Source organism: Ascidiella aspersa, chromosome 4 (genome assembly GCF_963924565.1).
Source record: "Ascidiella aspersa chromosome 4, kaAscAspe10.2, whole genome shotgun sequence".
NCBI classification, from domain to species: domain Eukaryota; kingdom Metazoa; phylum Chordata; class Ascidiacea; order Phlebobranchia; family Ascidiidae; genus Ascidiella; species Ascidiella aspersa.
This window is the reverse complement of record NC_139450.1, coordinates 30819810-30840566: the sequence shown is the minus strand read 5'-3', so window position 1 is coordinate 30840566 and position 20757 is coordinate 30819810. Positions and strand designations below refer to the sequence as shown.

Here is a 20757-nt window from a genome sequence, read left to right as displayed (position 1 = left end):
CGGAGCGTGGAGCCGGAGCCCCGGAGCCGTACATTTTTAACGGAGCCGGAGCTGGAGCCGGAGCTGGAGCCGGGGCTCTACGTGAAATTTAAATGGAGCTGGAGCAGGAGCTGGAGCCAGTTGTTTAAAAAATAGCTTCGGCTCCGATGTATTCCATAAGATGCTATGCTACTAGCCTTCCACTAATAGCTGAATTCACATAATTTAACAGCAACCGTTCACAAAATTAAGAATTGTTGCCTCTTTGGCGCACTTTTTTTAACTAACCATTGTGGTGTTTCGTTTGTGAATATTTTAAAACGCTAGATATTGCAAATTAAGCGTTCAGCCTTAAACTTCAGTTCTTGTCGTAATGGAGCCGGAGCTGGAGCCGGAGCAGTGGTATCAATAAGCTCCGGAGCTGGAGCTAACCTATGATAAAACAGAGCTCCGGAGCTGGAGGTGGAGCCGTTTAACATTTACGCCTGCTCCAAAGCCCTGACAAGCAGTCTTCTTCTTACAGCCTGGTACGAACTCACCGCAACGTTTTCTTTCCCAGGTTGTAAACATAGCAATATTTTGTTTGAACTGCGAGCGGCGCGGACTTAAGGATGACATACGAAGACGTGCTAAGAAGTGTGGGTACGTTCGGTGCCTACCAGAAGCGCCTGTGCTTTGTCATTTTCTGCAGCACCCTTACAACGGCCCTTGGAACCCTCACTATGATCTTTACCCACTACGCCCCGGACCACCATTGCAACCTTCCCGCCAATCTCAGTTCTTCGACAGGGGTAAGCATTGGGATGTACGGTTATATACAGACTGGGCCAAAAGTAGGCTTACAGTTATAAAGAGTGGGGTTTGGTTCTAAAAGTAAATTTATTGTTTTGGGGGTTCTTCTCATACACATTGTTCTTTACCACACCCCCAAAAAGAAATCCATTGATGTCAGGTCAGTTGAACGTGGTGGCCATTCAATGCTACCTCTTCTTCCAAGCCAACGCTGTGGAATAACTGAAAGCCTATATTTGGCCCACCCTGTATTGGATCGATCATATCGGTCGTAGTGTCGATATTCGTAAATGTGAGAGTAGTATTTACAAGTAAACTGATATTTAAGTTTACAACGGCATCTATTCTTTGCGCGGTTGTCCTGTTGCAAAAGTTCAGGTGTATATACATGTTATGTACAAATATATTTATATATGTGTGTATATACCAAAGAGTGTAATTTTGTATTATATATTTATATATTTGGGTACACTGTGCACTAATCTGTAATGTAGCTTGGTAATAATAAATTGCAAAGCCAAAAAGGTAGATATTTATATATCTATATATAGTCCAAAATTACACATTAGTTAAAAAGCGTTGAGTATTATGGAAAGTTATTGCCGTTATTTGATATGATTGTTATTGCAACATTTATTGACAACTATAAAAATTGTGGAAGTGTGATTCACCTTATTTTTCCGGTTGTCGTGTACAGTCGGAGGGGCCGAATTTTAGGTTAACCCTGCAATTTTAACACGTGATTATGTAATAATGTTAAGCAATGAGAAGTTGTTTCTAACTATCTCGTTACTTATCATTCATACCTTGCCACTTGTAGAATGTGTCCTTCTGTTCTTTAAACTTTAAGTTTTAAAATATTTCTATATGTAATAATTTTTAGTACCCTTTGTATTAAACGCAATTTTTTTATATTTTTTTTATTTTTTTTTACACTTTGTCGTAAATCGGCCAAATTCCACACCAGAAAAATCCTTATATTGGCAAATCTATCTAAAAAACACCCAATGCTTTATTTCTTTTCAATAGTTTCATTCTGCAGCGATTGAACAATCAATGATTCCGGAGCCATTGATTTTGTTTAATCTTATTATTATCGAATTGATAGCTATAATAGGAAACAACACATCCTCCATAAATTAGACTTGAACATTCGGAAAAAAAAAAATAAATCATACTGAAACGCCATTTAGTCATCTAAAAGAAAAATATATTTGGCCACAAAATAAGGCATCATCAGTCTCTTAATTCGGTTGAATGTGTTATTGAGGGCGAAATATATTTCTCTTTTAAATGACTAGAACTTTTAAATGACCGACTTTGACCAATTCAGGAAAACAGGAAAGTATAAAGAATGTTTGCCGGCTATCAACTAAACCGACTGCTTATGCGCAGTTTGAAAAGCTGGATTTCCCGCCCAAAACGTCATTGAACGATCAGCGTTGTGACGAGCTTATACAGTACAACAGCACTTTCGCCAACGCATCAGGACAGCCTTGCCAAAGCGGTTGGAGCTATGACGAGCCTCGCATACGGACGGTCGTGACACAGGTCGTTCAATGGTTTCCCTCAATTTTTTTAGCTTTACCGCTTGTTTCAGCATTAAGTAGAACTCGGTGGGCGATGTCACGTTGTTTCTTTGAAGAAATGTTGAACACGTTTGCGGTTAAAACTGCACTGAGATAATAAAATTGAATTGGGTAATCGGTTGGCACTATATAAAGACAAATTGTTTTGAAATCTCGAAAAGCTTTCCCACTACAGTGCTTCATCAGGTTAAAGTAGAAAATCGCATTTTTTTCTTTCTACTGTGACCTGATGAAGCACGGTTGTGCGAAAGCTTGTCGAGAAGTCAATACAATTTGTCTTTATACAGTGCCACCAGATTAACCTGTTTAGAATTAGACAAATACGGCCATTTACAAAGATTAAAATTAAATTGTCGGCAATATTTGTAGTTTTAGCTCTTTAAGAGAAGACTGCATTTCAAATTTCTATAGATGCTTGTAATTGTGCTACTTATACTTTTAACTGCTGGCTTTACGTTTAATGAAACTATGTGGCTATAAAGACTTAAGCTATATGCTGGAAACTACTCGATATTAGTAAAACCGAAGCAGTACGAAAAACTAAATAAGAGTTACAAATTGGGTGCTTCCACTTTTATGAATAAACATATTAAAAGATACACGACAAAAAAAATGCCACTACGATGGAGCCTACCAAATTCGGGCCAAAATCTTGTGGAACAAAAAAAAAATTTGAAGCATGCAAAATGTGCCCTTTGTAATTTTTGTAGTTTTTTGGTTTGTTTTGCTTACTACGTCTTGCTTACTACGTCAATCAACACTAACTAATATTCGGGGGTCGCACAACTTAGAAACGCAGTGACGCCTTCATCTACAATAACGAACATTGTTATAAAAAAGAATTTTACCAAATAAATGACAATTGGAAAGTTGTTTAACGGATTTTTCGTGTTGCTTTTTCAGTTCGACCTAGTTTGTTCAGCCGCCTGGTACAAGCCACTCACCGTTTCGCTTTTCATGTTCGGCGAAATGATCGGAAGCTTCGTTGGCGGTTCGCTCTCCGACACGTGAGTGTTGTAGTAACTTGACTTAAGGGCACTTAAGTCACGTTTTTAAATGACTTGACTTGACTAAGTCTTTCGGACATAATAACTTGAGTTGACTTAAGTCTTTTGGACAAAGTGACTTAACTTTAATTAAGTCTTTTGGACAAAGTGACTTGAATTGACTCAAGTCATTTGGACAAAGTAGCTTGACTCAAGTCATTTGGACAAAGCAACTTGACTTAAGTCTTTTGGACAAAGTGACTAGACGTGAATTTCTTGGGGTTAATCAAGTTGAAAAAGATAAAAGTTTGGTTGACACGAGTTTATTTCCCCTAAATGCGCTGGGCGCAAAACAGTATTTTAGGTTTTGCTATGGAAGATCAGTTTTTAAAAATCCAAGCCAGAACTTCAACACTAAAAACCTTAAAGTAGCACGCAACCATTCATCGGATTTAAAGCCATCATGCGAAACAAATACCGCCCACCCTAGCAAGGGGGATTGGGGTAAATCATTTAAGGGGGAGGGTAATACACGCTGCCGGGGCTTATGGTCTTTCGTCGAGGCGGAACATAGCCACACTTTTTGGAAAAGCTTTTGTGACGTGTGCCTCCTACACAAACACGTCTTGAACCCTATGCCCTGAATTAAAACGCGTTCGTTCGAAAGGAGAAATAAACATACGATTTGCTGTTGGTTACAGTTATACATCTCCGATTTCGGGTACATAAAATATCAAAGTTTCTAAAAAACAGTCAAATTACCTTTTAAATTGCAGACTTCTTGTAGGCGTTGAATTAAATTTGCATTGGCTAATATTGCAAAACTTCTGTCCAAAACTCAAATCAGCGACAAAGTTAATCAAACATTTTGCGGTCACGGCGAACATTTTCTTGATTACGATTGAGGGCCATAGGCCTATTTTATACGGCTAAAAGATTTTCGACAAAATGGACACGTCCTGTTTTCTTCTGTTTCGTGCTGTGTAAGGAAAGACGTTCTAGCAACCCATTTACAACATACTGTTAAAACGGTATATCTCAGGTTGCCCGGAGACCGCCAGACAGCAAGCAGCCTCGTAAAATTTTAATGCGTCAAATTTGACACTATAAAGCATATTTCGTCTGCCGGAAGCATATTTCGTCTGCCGGATCAATAACACAATATACCAGTGGCACAGCTTGGTAATTGTACGCTGGGTTTGCGCAGCAGATTTACACAACTTGTTTGCAAAAAACACAATATATAATTTGTGTAAGGTACACTATGCACGGATCTGTAATGTAGCTTGATAATGAATAACAAAGTCAAAACGGTCGAGTAGATCGACAACATTGAACGTCGACACCTAATCTACAACGCTGTATCTGTTCAACACCTAAAGGTTTCAAATAAAGCACGAACTATAGAAACTCAGATGATAACAATTGCGTCCCACCCTTTATAATTGATTTACTTCTCAATCACAGTAACTGAAGATCATACAAGCTCGTATCGAAACGTCTTAATCAAGACGATGTCGATCTACTCGACCTTTTTGGCTTTGCAATTTATTATCAAGCTTATTTGTGTTAGATTTCTCGAAAAAGTATACAATGTTTAATGAATGCTAAATAAAACACTTGTCAACCTCAAACAAACAAACAAATTCTAGCCAATTTATGCTAAACTTGTTGTGACTATGTTACAGAATCGGACGACGTCGGATCTTACTGGTTGCCAAACTTTTTGAATTTCTTACATTCTTCGCGATCGGATTCAGTTCGAGTGTGCCAATGTACATCGGCCTCATGACAATATCCGGAATTTTTATCTATGCGTCCTACACAACATCATTTGTATTGGGTAAGACCCAGTGTTGTAAAGACTTAAGTCAATTACTCAATGACTTAATTGCACTCAGTAACTTAAGTGCACTTAACACGGTTTTAGAATGACTTGACTTGACTTTTCACTAGACTTAAGTCATTTTGGACCAAGGACCTGATTTTGGACTTGAGTCATTTAGTCAAAAACCTTGGGTTTAAATTAGATGTTTTATTTTTTTTTCATAAAATTTTGCTATTTGTCTCCATTGTTACACGTAAAACGAATAGTATGCTAAATGTTGTTTTTCATATTTTTAGTTGACTTATTGCTTCAAAACGGACGAGTTTTCCATTTTTTAAGGTTTATCGTTTTATTCTGATATCAGTTATTTCAGTTGGAGATTACTTGCTCTAACAATGACTTGACTCGAATTTGATTTGATTAAAAAAAAACTTTTTGAAAGTTAATGTTGTGAGATCGCACCCTTCGAGCATTCGTACAACTGGTCAATATACATTGTATGAAGCTTATAGTCGATTTTCGTCGTTAACTTTAGGTAAGAAACTAAAGAGCAAATAGATTTTCTTTTTTGTGATTGTTTTTCAAGGTTGTGAGCGTTGATGACTATAGGTTTAGTGCTTTAGAAAAATTACTATACATTCCAATTTCAATAAAATGGTATTTCCTATACGCTAAGTGGAACAATTCGAAACTGGCTTTAGCTAGAATTTGATGCTTTCTAAAGCTAAAAAGTTTTTGACATACATTTGAAATTTTGGCAAAGCGACTCTTGCGTTTATTTTTAGTACTTGCATTTAAAAATGTATTTTTCATTTTAATAAATTTTTAGCTTTATAATAAATTGCAAGCAAAAAAGGTCGAATAGATCGACATCATCTTGATTAAGACGTTTTGAAATGAATTTGTATCATCTTCAGTTAATGTGAATGAGAAGATAAATTAACTAAAGATGATACAAGCTCGTATCGAAACGTCTTAACCAAGATGACGTCGATCTATTCGACCTTGTTGGCTTATCAAGCTATACATTACAGATTCGTGCATAGTGTACCCAAATAATTTTTATTTAGCAACACACATTCCAATCCCGGTAAAATATTCTTTCCTATATATATATTCCCATATAAGTATTCCGGACAACCCCAAACTGTTAAAAAAACATTTTTCTGCCACAGGTAACGAACTTATGGGAACCAACCACAGGAACAAGGTTTCGTTCAGCGTATACGGGGGATACTGCTTTGGAGCTGCAATCGTCCCGCTTTTCGGTTATGTGTTCCCGGACTGGCATTGGCTGATGCGATTCACCGGTCTCCTCGGGATACTGTACATCCCCTTCTACTGGTTTGTATATAATCTTAATGCGGTGTTTTCAAGTGTTGTAATGAATTAAGTCGATGACTTGACTTAAGTGCACTTAATTCACTGTTTTCAAATGACCTGACTTGATTTCACTTAAGTCTTTCGGACAGATGACTTGGGTTAAAATTAACCCATTTTCTAACCTCACTCATTACCCACCAATAACCTCAAGGGATAAAGGTGCGGTGCCGAAACAGCGGCGCCCTAACGGCGCCGGTCAAACTTGGGCGTCCGTATGTCGACACCAAAACGAACCGGCGGCCACCGATCATCCAATACCCCCTACCTACAGTTCAAGGCAGTATTTCGACCATTTAGGCCTTATTCCGACGAATTTATGACGTATTCCGGCAGATTTAGGTCTTATTCAGACGATTTTGATCTTATGCATGTGTAGTACTGGATATTACTGCGTATTTCTCTTTATTATGTCGTTGAGCTTAATACTATGATTTTATAGATTTTCTGCGTTAGGTATTGTTGCTTTTTAGGTCTGATTGTGTGTTCCTGTCGTCTTTGTATAAATGCCTTAAGTTGCATTTTGTATATAAAGGTATAGTAAAGCTCCAGTTCTCCAATTCGTAAGTAAAGTTCCAATTAAATAATCGATACCAATTTCGAAAAGAAAAAATACGAGTTAGCCTAATACTAGTATTCAAGCAGAAAGCAATCAAACGTTTCGAAAAAATCGGCTCTGCCGAACTTTTGGTTTTTCTCAAACTTACATAAGGCTAAAATTGAAAGGGTCGGTCTCTTTGTATAACCCCTTGTGGTTCAATGCTGATCCTTCCCCAAATCTGGTAACGTTATTTACTTTTCTGTTTGCATGTGCATTGTATTAAGCGTGGATGGGGAGAAAAATAAAACTTAAAACTTAAACTTGGTTTTGCTGTAGTTAAACCACTTGTGTTTTTCAAGGCTTATCCCGGAATCGCCTTACTGGCTTCTGTCCTCTGGCAACGAAGCGAGGGCAGCGAAGCAATTGGCAAAAGTGGCGACTTACAACGGAAATGAAGGACAGAATAACTACACGGCGCTGTTTAAAAGGAAGGTAAGGTTTCCATTGAACAGAATGTATACCCAACAAATATGCAGAAAATATCAGTATAGTCGTTTTTCTTTAAACACTACCTTCTAGGTGTGGTTCACCAGGGAGTTAGAATCCTCTCGTTTTCCAATTATATTCCGATACCTAAAGCACATAAATGGAAAGAACGAAGTACTTTTTCGAGAAAACCATGTTTAACTAACCTACTGAAAACCAGGGCTGCGGAGTCGGTTACAACAAACCCGGCCAAATGTGAGATTTCGGCGCGCCCCGAGTCCGGTTGCGACTCTACGGCCTGTATTTTACCTATTTACATAATCAAATTCAGGTGGATTTTCAGAAGTTCCCTCATAGGGGTCATACGAATCATCCACTCACAATATACATGGTTGGAAAATACCCACCACCTTATGCTATTCAGCCTTTACAGTTTACAGTTGGCGTTCTTATCAGTTATAAATTTGGTACTGCGCATGCGCATGTCGGACTCGGGACTCGGAACTCGGGACTCGGAACTCGGGACTCGGATAGTTTTAGGTGGTCTTACTCCAGTCCCGAGTCCGACTGCAGCAAAACAAACCGACTCCGACTTCGCAGCCCTGTATTCATTATGCCTGACGTGACTATTGAATTTGCAATATGGCCAACGCTTTATTTAAATGAAAAGGTAAAAAAATACTTTTGTGGTGGGTATAGTATTTCTGGTTAGACCTAAATAAATTTATAAACAAAAGTGGGTCAAAAAGTTAGAGAATCACCAACCTATATTTAAATGAATATTCTATACGGCTCCGCGCTAGCTAATCTGTGCAACCGCCTATTGCTTCTTGTAGTTGAAAGGTGATTAACTGTTTATGTAACCGAAAAAACATTTGATAAAGCGACGGCTGAAACGCCCTAATCCAAGATCATATTTATATATACGTAAAATAACTTGGTGATAATAAAAACTCAGCAATTAATCGATTTAGGTTTGTAATATGTCAATGAACACTTAACAGGTGTGTTAACACCAGTGCGCTAAAATGTACTTTCACTCAATTAAAAAAAAAGATGTCTAAAAAAACTTCCTTTATTATGATATATATGGTTTAGAGTGACCAGCTAATTTCAAAAGAAACTAACAAGAGCGCAGCGAAGAATAAGGGAACGTCCACCATGAAGATGATTGTTTTCAGTTCCACCATCCGGAATAGATTGGCAGTAGCTGGATTATCCTGGTAAGAGCTATAAGATAACGAGCATAAACACAATTTTTGCCATTCAGAAAGAAGGTTCTCTTAACACAGTACGAATGTTTTTTTTTTTGTAAAGTGCACAGTATCCTTTAATTTTCAAGGTCCCAATAGCGCTTACACTAGTTCATCTTTACAACATGTGCAAAAACATTTCTACTAATTACATTTTTAATCATAGAGGGCCTTAAAAAACGCGACAAATTTGTAATTAGAACATGTGTAGCGGCAGCGCACATTATAGAAAATTTTTTTTTATTGCGGCTATAGTAAATTAATTAATTCAAACTTAAAGCATAACTCGTATTTTTCTTTTTATTAAGCCGTCCCCAACAAGTTAAAACCACTAATTGAAATTTGAAATGCCTTTAACTACATATTCATCGCCTTGTTCCTTGTAGCTCGCATGTTTACAGTGCTCCGTCTATTGTTCTGTGCTACACGCCAGCATGAAACGGATGCTAACTTCCGTTTTCGGGTATTTCAATAGACGTATTAAAACACCCGAAGCCAACGAGCCTATTCAGCACAGCCATTGACCAAGTTTAGACTTTACGTGCAGGATTGTAACCAACATGGTCTACTATGGCCTGGCCTTGAACGTCTCCATTCTGAGCGGCGACCGCTATTGGAACGCTGCAATTTCTGGCGTACTTGAATATCCCGGTATCATCACTGGCTTTCTCGTCATACAGTGGATAGGAAGACCTCTCTCTCTTTCGATTCTTATGGGACTGGGCGGAGTTTGTCTGGCCGTGGCTCCGTTTATAGAAGCAGGTGTGTAACTAAAATACCAATATATTTTAAGTGTTGCTACTAGGCATAGTAATATAAATCGAAAAAGAATTCCTCTGGTAATTGTTATTCGAATTATAATTAGCAGAGGAGCTGTGTTTTGATTTATAAAACACAAATCTTTGTAAGTGGCAAAAAAACTAGTCCACGCACCCCAAGGGGTCCGTTGACCCCAATTTTAGAACCCCTGTCCTATAGAGCGTGTTTTTAAGGCTGTACAAATTGTGGTTGTGATAGGCTATAAAGGGTGCATGTGGCTTGTGTATAAGATGTACGGCCAGGATATACAACCCTACAATCGGCAACTATTTAATACTTAGTCAGCACTTTAAATGTGCATTGAAAGTTCGGTGGCGTATCAGATGTTATACGGTAACATACCAATACCCCAGACCAAGTTTATCAAGGTACTTCAATCATGGTTACCGACCCAAAGCGTTTTATTTTTCATTTATTTAGAACAGAATAGTTTTAATTTTTTTTATTAATTGTCCACACAGAAAACGCAACTGAGGTAACCTTAACCTTAAATTACACAGCAGATTAGTTGCCTCACAACATGGCGAAGACGCACCGTATGTCCCCGTTTTGAATAAATCCTATCGGATCGCTCAGCCGTACTTTTTTGACAGCCCAAATTCAAAGTCTTTCCATCCTTAGCATATACCTTATTTGACCATTCCGTGTTACAATCACGACCTAAACATAAAACCATTACACATAAATTATCCCTAATCCCTATAGTGATTGCTTGGTTTGTGAAACATATAAAAGTTGGCAATTTGTGGCAGCGCCCGCATGTTTCATCACAAAGTATAATAATAAATCTAATAAATTATAATTGTACTACGAGCGTTCAGTGTCATTCACCGTGGCGAAGGCGATTTGAATGGGTTGCCGAAGCGTTGGTTAAGAATTACAAATACTAGACGAGCTTTTTTTGATTAATATGTATAAAATTAAATACTTCCCGACCGACGCACAAATTCACATAAATTAACTAGAATTTCGCTTAAAATCCCCAAAGTCATTGCTTTGCTTGTGAAACCTCTTCGCGTTGCCGATTTATGATATTCCATCCCAAGTATAACCCTTCAAGGTTTGACCCACTTAAATTAACAGTTATAAATGTAAAACCTATCGTTCTGCTATCGTTTAAACCAGGGATGTCCAACCGTTTAGCAGAATGGGCCGCATTGCCACTTTAAAAATTTCGATAGGCCGCAAAACCTCTCAAATTAAAGGGGTGACGTCATATGTTACGTCATATCGTGACGTCATAAAACAACTTTACTTATAAATACCCGCTCTTCGAGAGTGAACTCGTGCGCAAATATGCAAGTAATCTCGACCTTATTTATTTTTTTTATTATGGCGAAGAGCGAAAATTTGAATTTTTACAGGTTTGGGCTGATACATTTCCTTAAAACGGTCTGCAAAAACACACATCTTGCTCAGCAATGATGGGTGCACAAAGTGTTCGATGGATGTTGAAATGCGACATTAAACTCGATTATGGTCTCAGAAAAAACATAAGATTAGGCCTACATCAAATACTGCGCGTTCTACACGTTTTTGTGATAGTCAAACAATTGCTTTTAATAAAGGCTATACTGAAAGTGACAATAAGTGGTGGGCCGCACGTAAATATCAGGCGGGCCGCAAGTTGGACATCCCTGGTTTAAACTAACGCCAGTTCTGAATACAAACATATTATATTAGGTTTTTTAGCATACTTATCCGAGTATATTAAAAAGTCTGACATGTGACATAGACATATAGAACAGAATTTTTACAAGTCGAATTTATTTTCTTTTCTTCCCTGATATTTATATTTTTCTTCTTGTGTTGACTCGCAATTTTCCTTTTCATGTATAGCCTTTTGTTATACTTTACAACCGATTATAATAACTATTTTTTTGTAATAATTAATTACTTTTTACGTGCTTCTGTGTTCTAAACTGAAATCATAATCTACTTAAAAAAATTTCTAGTTAGCGGAGGCCTAATGACCGCACTGGTCCTAATTGGAAAGACTGCGATCATCGGAGCGTTTTACATCAATTTCAGCATCACCGGCGAAATGTCGCCCACTCTGATCCGCAACACTTCGATCGGAATAACTTCGGCCGTCGGAAAAATTGGGAGTTTTACGGCGCCGTACCTAATGTTTTTAGGTAAGTACAACCGCTATTATGCTTGGCGACTGTTTCGCGCAGGGAATGTTTTTGAGTATTTTCGGCGTTCATAAAGACACGGTAGAAATATCAATCGACTGATGGTGTTTATTCCAATTGTAAAATTGCTCTTCCGGCAAAATTTTATTTAAGTAAAAAGAAGGCAAAGAGAAGAAGATTGCCCGAACAGTTAACCGAAACGTTGGCACTTTAATAAAAAGTTTCCGGAACAATTTTACAATTAGTTTTGCAAACAGTGCCTGGCAGCAAAAGCATATTCAGATTATGTTAAGACTGTTGTTCATGAAAACAGGTATAAAACATAAAATCATTTCTTAAATTTTTCTAGAGACACTTATTCCGCCTAATGAATAGGCGTCAAGAAACTGTTTTATGTTTAATACCTGGTTTTCTAGCAGCCTTGTCATCATCTGATACGAAAGCAAGAATCTTTCTTTTACATTTTATTGTCTGCGGGAGATTCCTTATTTCCGAAAGTGTTTTAACTTATAATTCAACAAAATTGAAATATATAAAACCCAATAAAATTCAACATACATGACCCGATTTAATTATCGCATGAAATTTTAATTAACGTTAACTGTGTGTCCGTAGCCCGCTAATTAAAAGCGCGTAAAAACAGCCAACGTGATCGGCGCAGCCTATTGTTTTGGTGATTTTTTTTGTGTACCTAATCCACCTGTTTGGAGGTTGGTCTGTCGAAACGGCAGCGATTCCCAGGCCTTCAAATGCTCTTGGTCGTTGTCAAAACGCCTCTAGAAAAAAGAAGACACTTTCGCGGTCCATTGTAGACCTTGGCGTGATTGGGAAGGTAAGGATCAATGACCCAATGCTTTCTCTTTGCCTGGTGGTATATATATATATGTATGTTTTCGCCTTTAGTTGCAATTATATTGACCTGAAGAAGATTGCCCCAATAGGTGGTCGAAACGTGGCACTTTATTAAAATTTTTCCGAAAGAACATTTGTACAATTGATTTCTCTTTGTGTTGTATTAGTTTTCGTCTTTCTTCCAAAGCCGGTTTATGTCACAGGTAAAACGCTGTGATATAAACCGACTGTCTCAAGAAGGGGCTGGCTACTTTACGAAATGTCCATTTTAACACCCGAGAAATAGAGATTAAGTTATTACATCATTCTTCGTATAGTTACACATATAACAATATATTGCATGTAAAAGAGGAAATTCTAGGGCACAAGTTCCCTGCTTTGAATGACATTTCGTAATCTTTTTTCATACGGAAATTATGTTTCTTTGTTTTTACCTCTAACCTTAAAGTTGTTCCCAGTCAATTAAGTTTTTGTAAATTGAGTAAACGTGTCCTAGAATCCACTGGGTTACCAAACGTTGTTTTAATATATAAAAAATAAAAAAACGGCTGTACATTAGTTATTTAGTTTTAAGGACATGTCTGTTCGAATCGCTTGAAAGCCTGACATTTAACTTGTGATTACTACAAACTTACCAAGATAAATATATTGGACAAAACTGTCGTTAAAACTTGTCAACAAGACATTAAATAGTTAAGTTATTATCATGGACGTAAAACTTGCGCCAAACCAAACAATAAGTTCCTAGTTCAATGTCGGGCCAGCACTTTAGTTTGCCTGTTAGGTTTGAACTTTCTCCTTTACCGTTGTTATACTTGACTACAGCGAGGGAACCGTTTTTGAATTTTATGCCTTTTGCAAATCCCCTGATCCAGGGGGATTTAAGGGACTATTTTTTCCGGTGCAGTGATTTATTGTTGCAGAGAGAGGAATTAAAATTGTAGTGAACAGGAAAACGCTCTGGCTTTCCAAACCCAACGATTTCAGTAAAGAATTGCGTTTAAAAAAATCCTGTTTATATGGCAGGAGTTGGTTTCTCGTATATAAAAACAACTTTACAATATTCTTCCAGTAAACATTAAAGTATTTTGCTAGTCTCTGCCAAAAACTCGCTTATTTAATGAAGATGTGCGGCAAAGTCCATATTGCATTTTTTAAATAGGACTCCAAACGAAACCACAACTGGGCTAGTCTCAAAAGTGATATGGCTAAAAGTACTTTAACCTTTTACAACCTTACGCCTACCAGTAAACCTTCAGTGGACAATAGGATGTCCGGTTTTCATATGTAGATCACAATATAGTGTATCGCTTGCATACAGTTCTAATCCAGAAACTAGAAACTAGACAATTTTGAAATGATCCGTTTTGCAACAGTTAGTTTTGCAGTTGCAATAAATGTCGGTATCCTACAGACTGTACACTTTGTATATGTGTTTTGTGAATTATAACAATGAGTTGGTGTTTTTTTTTGTTTTTTTTTAACAGCTAAAAGAGTTTATTTTTAGGGGAGACCACCAACCGGTACCTTCCCTTCCTGGTGATGGGAGGATTGGCTTGCACTTCTGCGATTTTGACTCTTCTAGTCTTACCAGAAACGAAAGACCAGGTCCTTCCCGACTCCCTTCACGACGCTAAACAGCTTCGCCCGTAAGTTATACAAATAACTTACATGCAAAGTAATCTGGCTCAAAACATACAAATAAACGTTTGTGTCGGCCTTTAACAAATTGCAGGTGATCAATTGCGACGGTGCTTTAGGGCCATCTCTTTTATTTATTTTGTGCAATGTGATATCAATTTCTAGCCTAAAAGTGGCCCTTTAAACGAACTTGTCTCCCATTTTAGTATAATAGACTGTTAAGTTTCTTTACGGTTTTTTATTCATTACTTATGGGTTACCTCAGTAAAAACTGCCAAAAAGATATCCACTTTTTATTGGTTTGTATCAGTTCTATTTTACCGGCTATGATGTATACCCAGGTGTATACCAGATGAAGCTAGGGTATACAACTTAAAAGTGTATACGAAGGGTACAGGTTTAGGCAGTATAAGTGCGATCTCAACTGTAACAGGGTAACATCATAACTTATGGGAAATTACTCTCTTTTGTTGCAGTTATAAGACCAATATAATCACTTTAGCAAACAACTGATTTATTTGTCATTTTTTTATTATCGTGCATTGCTGTTTGTGAGTTATACCATTATCAACATGGTAAAGGTGCAACGCGGAAAAAATTTGATATAACAAACAAAACTGCTATAGGAAGTGTACCTATACTATGTAACGCTTCAGCTACTGCAAACATGAAAAAATTGCGTCAAACTGGCACGTCTCTATCTCCAGTGTTTAACTCTCTATTTCGCTTAGGGCAGTATTTCGCAATTTTTTTTGGCTTGCGGCACCCTACAGAAATTCTAAATAGTTCGCGGGGAACCCTTGCCCGTATTTTTGCCGAGTGGTTAACTGCAACGTTACAATAAACGAGATTGAAACAGCGCATTAACTGTTCAAAAAAAAAGAAAACTTTATATTTTTGGCACTTTTATCGTACACACAAAATGGTATCAAGAAGCTTACCAATAGAGCAAAAAATTAAATTCTAAAGAATTTGAAATATCTCTAGGTACCCTTGAGAGATAAAAATGGCACCCCCACGGCACACCGGTTGAGAACCACTGGCTTAGCGTAATCAGGTGGCACTATATAAAGACAAATTGCATTGAATTCTTGACAAGCTTTCGCACAACCGTGCTTCATCAGGTCAAAGTGGAAATAAAGGCAATTAAAATGCACGAAGTAGAAGCACTCTCTTTCGCTGATACCAAAATTTTACTTTTCCCCATATTTTAATTTTTACTGTATTGGCGTTTACTCGCAGTTCGTGTCATGAGGTTCAGTTGCACTCAAGTGTCATACCGAAATACGTTGTTTCTTTTCAGCTGGCTTTCCTTCAAATCAAAGAAGACTTCATTTCCCGAGTCTAACGAGCTACTTGGTCACCGTTCGTCCAGCGAAACTTCCAACGAAAAAGAAGTTTAGCGCCGTTTTATTCGTAGTATAGGCTCTTTGAAATCATGTTGCACCCAGTGTACGTGTGTACGTGGTACAAACGTAAATGAAGCGCACTTGGTAACCGTTAAATACCGCAAGCCTGTACGCCTATACAACAAATCCAATTCTGTCATTTTGGGAAACGTTTTACATTTCCATAGAAGTTCATTCTATATTCGTAATTAATTTTAGTTCAACCTTAAGCATTCTATATTCATAACTACTTTTAGTTCAAGTCTGTTCTGCACATACCATTGGAAACGTTTTACTTTCCTAGATAAGTTCATTCTATGTTCATCATTAGTTTAAGTTCAAGCCTGATCATTATTGTAGTCATAACTACTTTTAGTTCAAGTGCGTTCTGCACATATCATTATCAATATTGAAAATTGCAATAGTTGTATATCTGCCTAAACCCATCTACACTAAAGTTCAAAAGGCCTCGTAAAGTTTCAAATATCGGCTGGTGAATTGCATAAAAACCTGCAATAAATTGCGTGTAGCCTATATAATTGTGGCGGGCGTACATATACTCGTTGCTACGGCATACTTAATTCGTAAATCGCTTTTTCATGTGTATTGTTGTATTCCAATTTCGTTGGGGGGAAAATGGCAGCCTACAAATTCGGTTACCGCTTTTTAATGATATATCACAATCGCACTATTAAAGGGATGTTATACTTAGGCGGAAATCAAATTACTGGACAAATTACGTATTGCATGAATATAGGTATACTGAATATAGATTAAATATAGCCTACTGTACAAAGAATGAACTAGATTTTTTTACAGTTTGAGTCACATTACCAACTTATCTAATGAAAATAGATTGATATACAAGCTAAGCAGGAAGTTGGATAGAATACACTGGTATTGCTGTTTTTAAATTAAACTTACTTCAATATTGCAAAATACATGGCATACTTTTGCTATGGTTCTCCGACGGTGCGGATCAAGGATTTTAGGTTAACGACTCTGTTGTAGAGATGGCGTCACAAAGTTACGCCATAAAGTGACGTCAAGCGTGATAATAGAAGAAGTAATTTCAGGAAGCGACACAGTACGTTTCTTTTTTTAGGTTTTTTTTAAGATATACTTCCAATACAGAAACTACATTACAGCGCTTCGTGCGAAGCAAAAACACGCCTTTATATCGTTCAGGCTGCCGAACCGTTCATTTTCCAAGTTGCGAGCCAACGCATGAAACCTTTTGGGATAAAAATGTTATATCAAACTAGGCTACAAGAATGATTAATTATTCAAACTGACAAACATTTTTTTTTTTGAAGATGTAAAGGTTATAAGGCCTTTTTTCCATAATATGGTCTGAATAAACGACTCCTGCAAAAACTAAAATAAAAAATACTTCTTTGCTTAAACGCAATAGACGCTCAAAGATCGACAGATAAAAAGACAAAAATGTCGGGGAATTCCCCACTAAAAAAACATCACCACACCACTCAAACATTTATAGCTGAATTTTCGTATTATTTTTTTACCAACGAGTTCGGAACTTTTTTTTACCAAGTCTTTTTGGTCCATATGATTGGAAAAGTCAAGAAATATTACGTTTTCAAATACCCCAAAAAATAAAAAAATATTTGAAACAACCATCTACTAAGCTTTTTATATCACTTTTTTCTTTGGCTCGTCTACTAACGTGTTTCTTTGTGTCACTTAGGTATAAACCACTATTTGCAAAATTATGAATGACAAATTGTTTGAAGTGGAATGCATAAGAAGTAGTATTCCATTTACTAACCTACTAAATAGTAGCCTAAGTATGTTGGCGAAACTGCTACGTACAAAAAAGTGTCAGTAGTGAAAGGGCTAAAACGAATTCAACCATTCAAAACATCTTTTCTACGAACTAACCACATTTGCCTTAACCGCGGCAAAAGCAAAACAACACTATACAGCAGTGATTCGCAAATTGTGTGCCCCAAAAGATTGTCAAGTGTGCAGCGAAACTATTTGTAAATTTTGAAAAATATATATTTTTATTACCAATAGGTATACCAAGCAAGCGTTTTAGACCTAAATACGCACTAGCCTTTACAAATTAGTAATATTGAGACATATACATATAGTTTGTGGCATGTTAAGGGCGATTGTAAAATTACTCTATTGTTGTTCTGTTAAAAGTGGGCCGCGAAATACTTAAGATTTTTTTAGTGTGCCGCAAGCTAAAAAGTTTAAAAACCACTGCTATACAGCATAGGTAAGTTTTTATTCTGAGAGCACGTATGCCCTGAAACGCAATACATCTGGTTTTAGCGATTCTCTGAAGGCCAGACGTCGCCAGCAGCCCACTAAAAACAGCAGTCTGCCGGCTGCCGATTACTTCAATCGGCGAAGCGTAATGTAAGTCACGTAGCGTCTACTACCGGTAGTCTGCTATACTAAAACAGGCTTTTTGGTTGAATAGGAGACAATTTGTTCGCAATAGGTTTTTATTAATCTGTCATAGTCATAAGGAAAACACAGTAAAAGTTCGGTGTGAAGCCTCAATTACAAACAATATGCAATAGAGGTAACAAATAAGCAAAAGGTGTTAAATTTACACAGTAAAGCTGCTTGGCTGATGTAAGCAGGCCAGAAAACTTTCTAGTTACTAGTCTTAGTTTTGCTAGATCCGCCAATGCCTTCATTTTGTAGAACACCTGAGAGTTTTGTGCAAAAAAAACTCTTGATTTACAAAATATGTGACACTTATTTACTGTGCCGTTTTGGGCCAAAAACCTTACGGTTGGTGAACGTCACTTTTGTTTTTGTCTTGATTACTAAACCAATACCGTACCGAACTGTTTTGCTGTGGTTTGTAAAGCTAAATAACTAGAAGTATGGAAAAGTGTTGGAATAGCGTTTTCCTTTTAATGGGAATGGCAATGAATAGCTTACCTACAACTTTAAGCAGGCGTGGATAAGTACTTTTAGTTTTGGGCATGCATGTTTTTTTCAGGGATTTCAGTTACGTCATAAGTTACAGAGGTACATCTAAAGGTGATGTCATAACACGTTAGTTGAAGAACACCACACAGCTCGTTTATTTTCGTATGTTAAATTTTACATTGGAGATGTACTACTTTCAATACAAAGGCAACATTACAAAGATGTCATCGGTTTATGCAATACTATAAAAGGGATTTATAATGTTCAAGTTGTGAAAACTTTAATTTGCGAGGGTGCGATTAGACGCACGACGCCCTTTCGGCAAAAACATATAGCTGACACATAATTGAGAAAAATACGTTTGAGGGATGGCATGGCCATGTGCCCCATCTGGATTCGCCCCTGCCTTTGCGATATTACAAAAGGATGACAAATGTTGACATCATATTTCATTATTTGGCGCACAATTATACCGAGTCTTCTACACAAGTGCTCTTAAACCTTTTTTGGTTTGGTGAACTCTTACACGTTCTGATGAAGAACTTATGCACCTTGCTTACTTAAAAGGTAAACTGCGGTAAAAAGCGATATGAAAAATCTTTATGCATATCAATACCACCGTGTCAATTAAACCAAGCGGAGCTACCGAAGTTCCATACACTGTCGGTGAGAGTTCGATTGGCTGCAGGCTGCTTGCGAGTACTGTTACATGTCATAAAACAGCATTCAAACAAACTTTAGAAGTCAAGTAACAAAGGTTCATAAGTTTGTGATGCACCCTTGTATACCTTTTCGTGCACACCGGTTGAAGAGCACTGTTCTACACGATTTTCCCCAGAAATACGAAGCCAACTGCCAAGCAAGCAGTCAGCCTGGCTTTGCTTGACTGGCTGATAAACGTTGTTCGGCCGTTTGGGAAAATCGCGACACATGTTTTGTTGTTGTATAGAGATAGGGTTTACTTGATGTCTCTTTTGTAATGGCAAAACCAAATAGTGGTTGTCTTTTCTATAGACAAGGCGGAATTCCCCAGAATCAGCAGCTCCCATTATGAGGAACTCGATCGGTCTATATTCCAGTCTAGAACAACAGGTCGCTTTTTAATCTGTGTGTACTGCACTATAGCACACTGTATACTAGTTAGCACTACGTTGTCAACTCTCAGTCGGCAGTGACGTCGCTCAGTATTTTAGGTCTATTGAAATGCTTTCTGCTGACCATGCTTTGTTAGGGTTTTTTATGCTGATTTTGCCCCATGGATTCTTAGCGGACTTTGAGCCCAATAAGAGAATAGAGTAGACCACCACGTGTTGTTGAAATGGCAGAAATGCAGATCTACAACTACAAGAAACTAGGCTTAAGGGTTATTTAATACAGGCGACAAACTGTCTTGTCGCAGTCCAGTGAACAGAAAAGCCCACGTAATTTGATTTGTAGAGACCGTTCTGTTCAACCATAACAAAAACTTTTTGGTGTTTAGCACAAGTCAGAGAATGTGTAGCTCGCAGTGAAATCATGTTTCAATGAGCGAAAGCCAAAAAAGGTCGAGTAGATCGACAGCATCTTGATCAAGACGTTTCGATACGAACTTGTATCATCTTCAATTAATGTGAGAAGTAAAATCAAAGCTTTGCATATAAGAGGTGGGACGCAACTGTAATCATCTGAGCTTTTCTAGAAAACAAATGAAACTAAAATGACAATGACCAAAAACATATAACTTTTGTCATATTTTGCGAATGTTTAGTGATGTTTTAACGCGCTGGTCGCCGCAAAATTAGGTTTGTTTTTAAAGTGACAAGTTTGCCAAGAAAAACGGCTGCCACGGTACGCCGGTATTGTAGCACAGCCTTAAACTGTAGTAGCCACCTTACGTGTCGACAAAGCAGTGAGTCATACTTGTTCAAGGACTTTCAAGGGCGCAATGGGCTGCAGACAAAGCAGATCGAGGGTGGTATCAGGCTAAAGACGCTTAAAATTGAGCCCCTTAAAGCGGACAAAACGTTTCAAAGTTCAAAACAAATATAGTTTAAGGGGATGATCGACGATTTTGGTGAGTCTGCAATGGCTTTCGGTGTACTAGTTTAAGGAAATCTATTCTATCCATTAGCGTTATGCACACTATTGCTTGTTATGCAGTTTTAACTCATAAACTCTATAGCGCAT

General features: G+C 37.5%; 1 protein-coding gene across 1 annotated transcript; it reads left to right on the top strand.

Annotated features, from left to right (window-relative positions):
* Positions 1 to 508: 508 nt before the first annotated feature.
* LOC146157455 (solute carrier family 22 member 4-like) lies at positions 509 to 15800 on the top strand. The gene is made up of 11 exons (XM_083387520.1): positions 509 to 770; positions 2167 to 2322; positions 3264 to 3367; positions 5035 to 5189; positions 6350 to 6518; positions 7455 to 7587; positions 8680 to 8804; positions 9382 to 9596; positions 11609 to 11791; positions 14151 to 14292; positions 15588 to 15800. Exons 1-11 carry the CDS (start codon positions 591 to 593, stop codon positions 15685 to 15687), a joined length of 1662 nt encoding a protein of 553 aa, XP_083243646.1. The 5' UTR covers positions 509 to 590; the 3' UTR covers positions 15688 to 15800.
* Positions 15801 to 20757: the final 4957 nt, after the last annotated feature.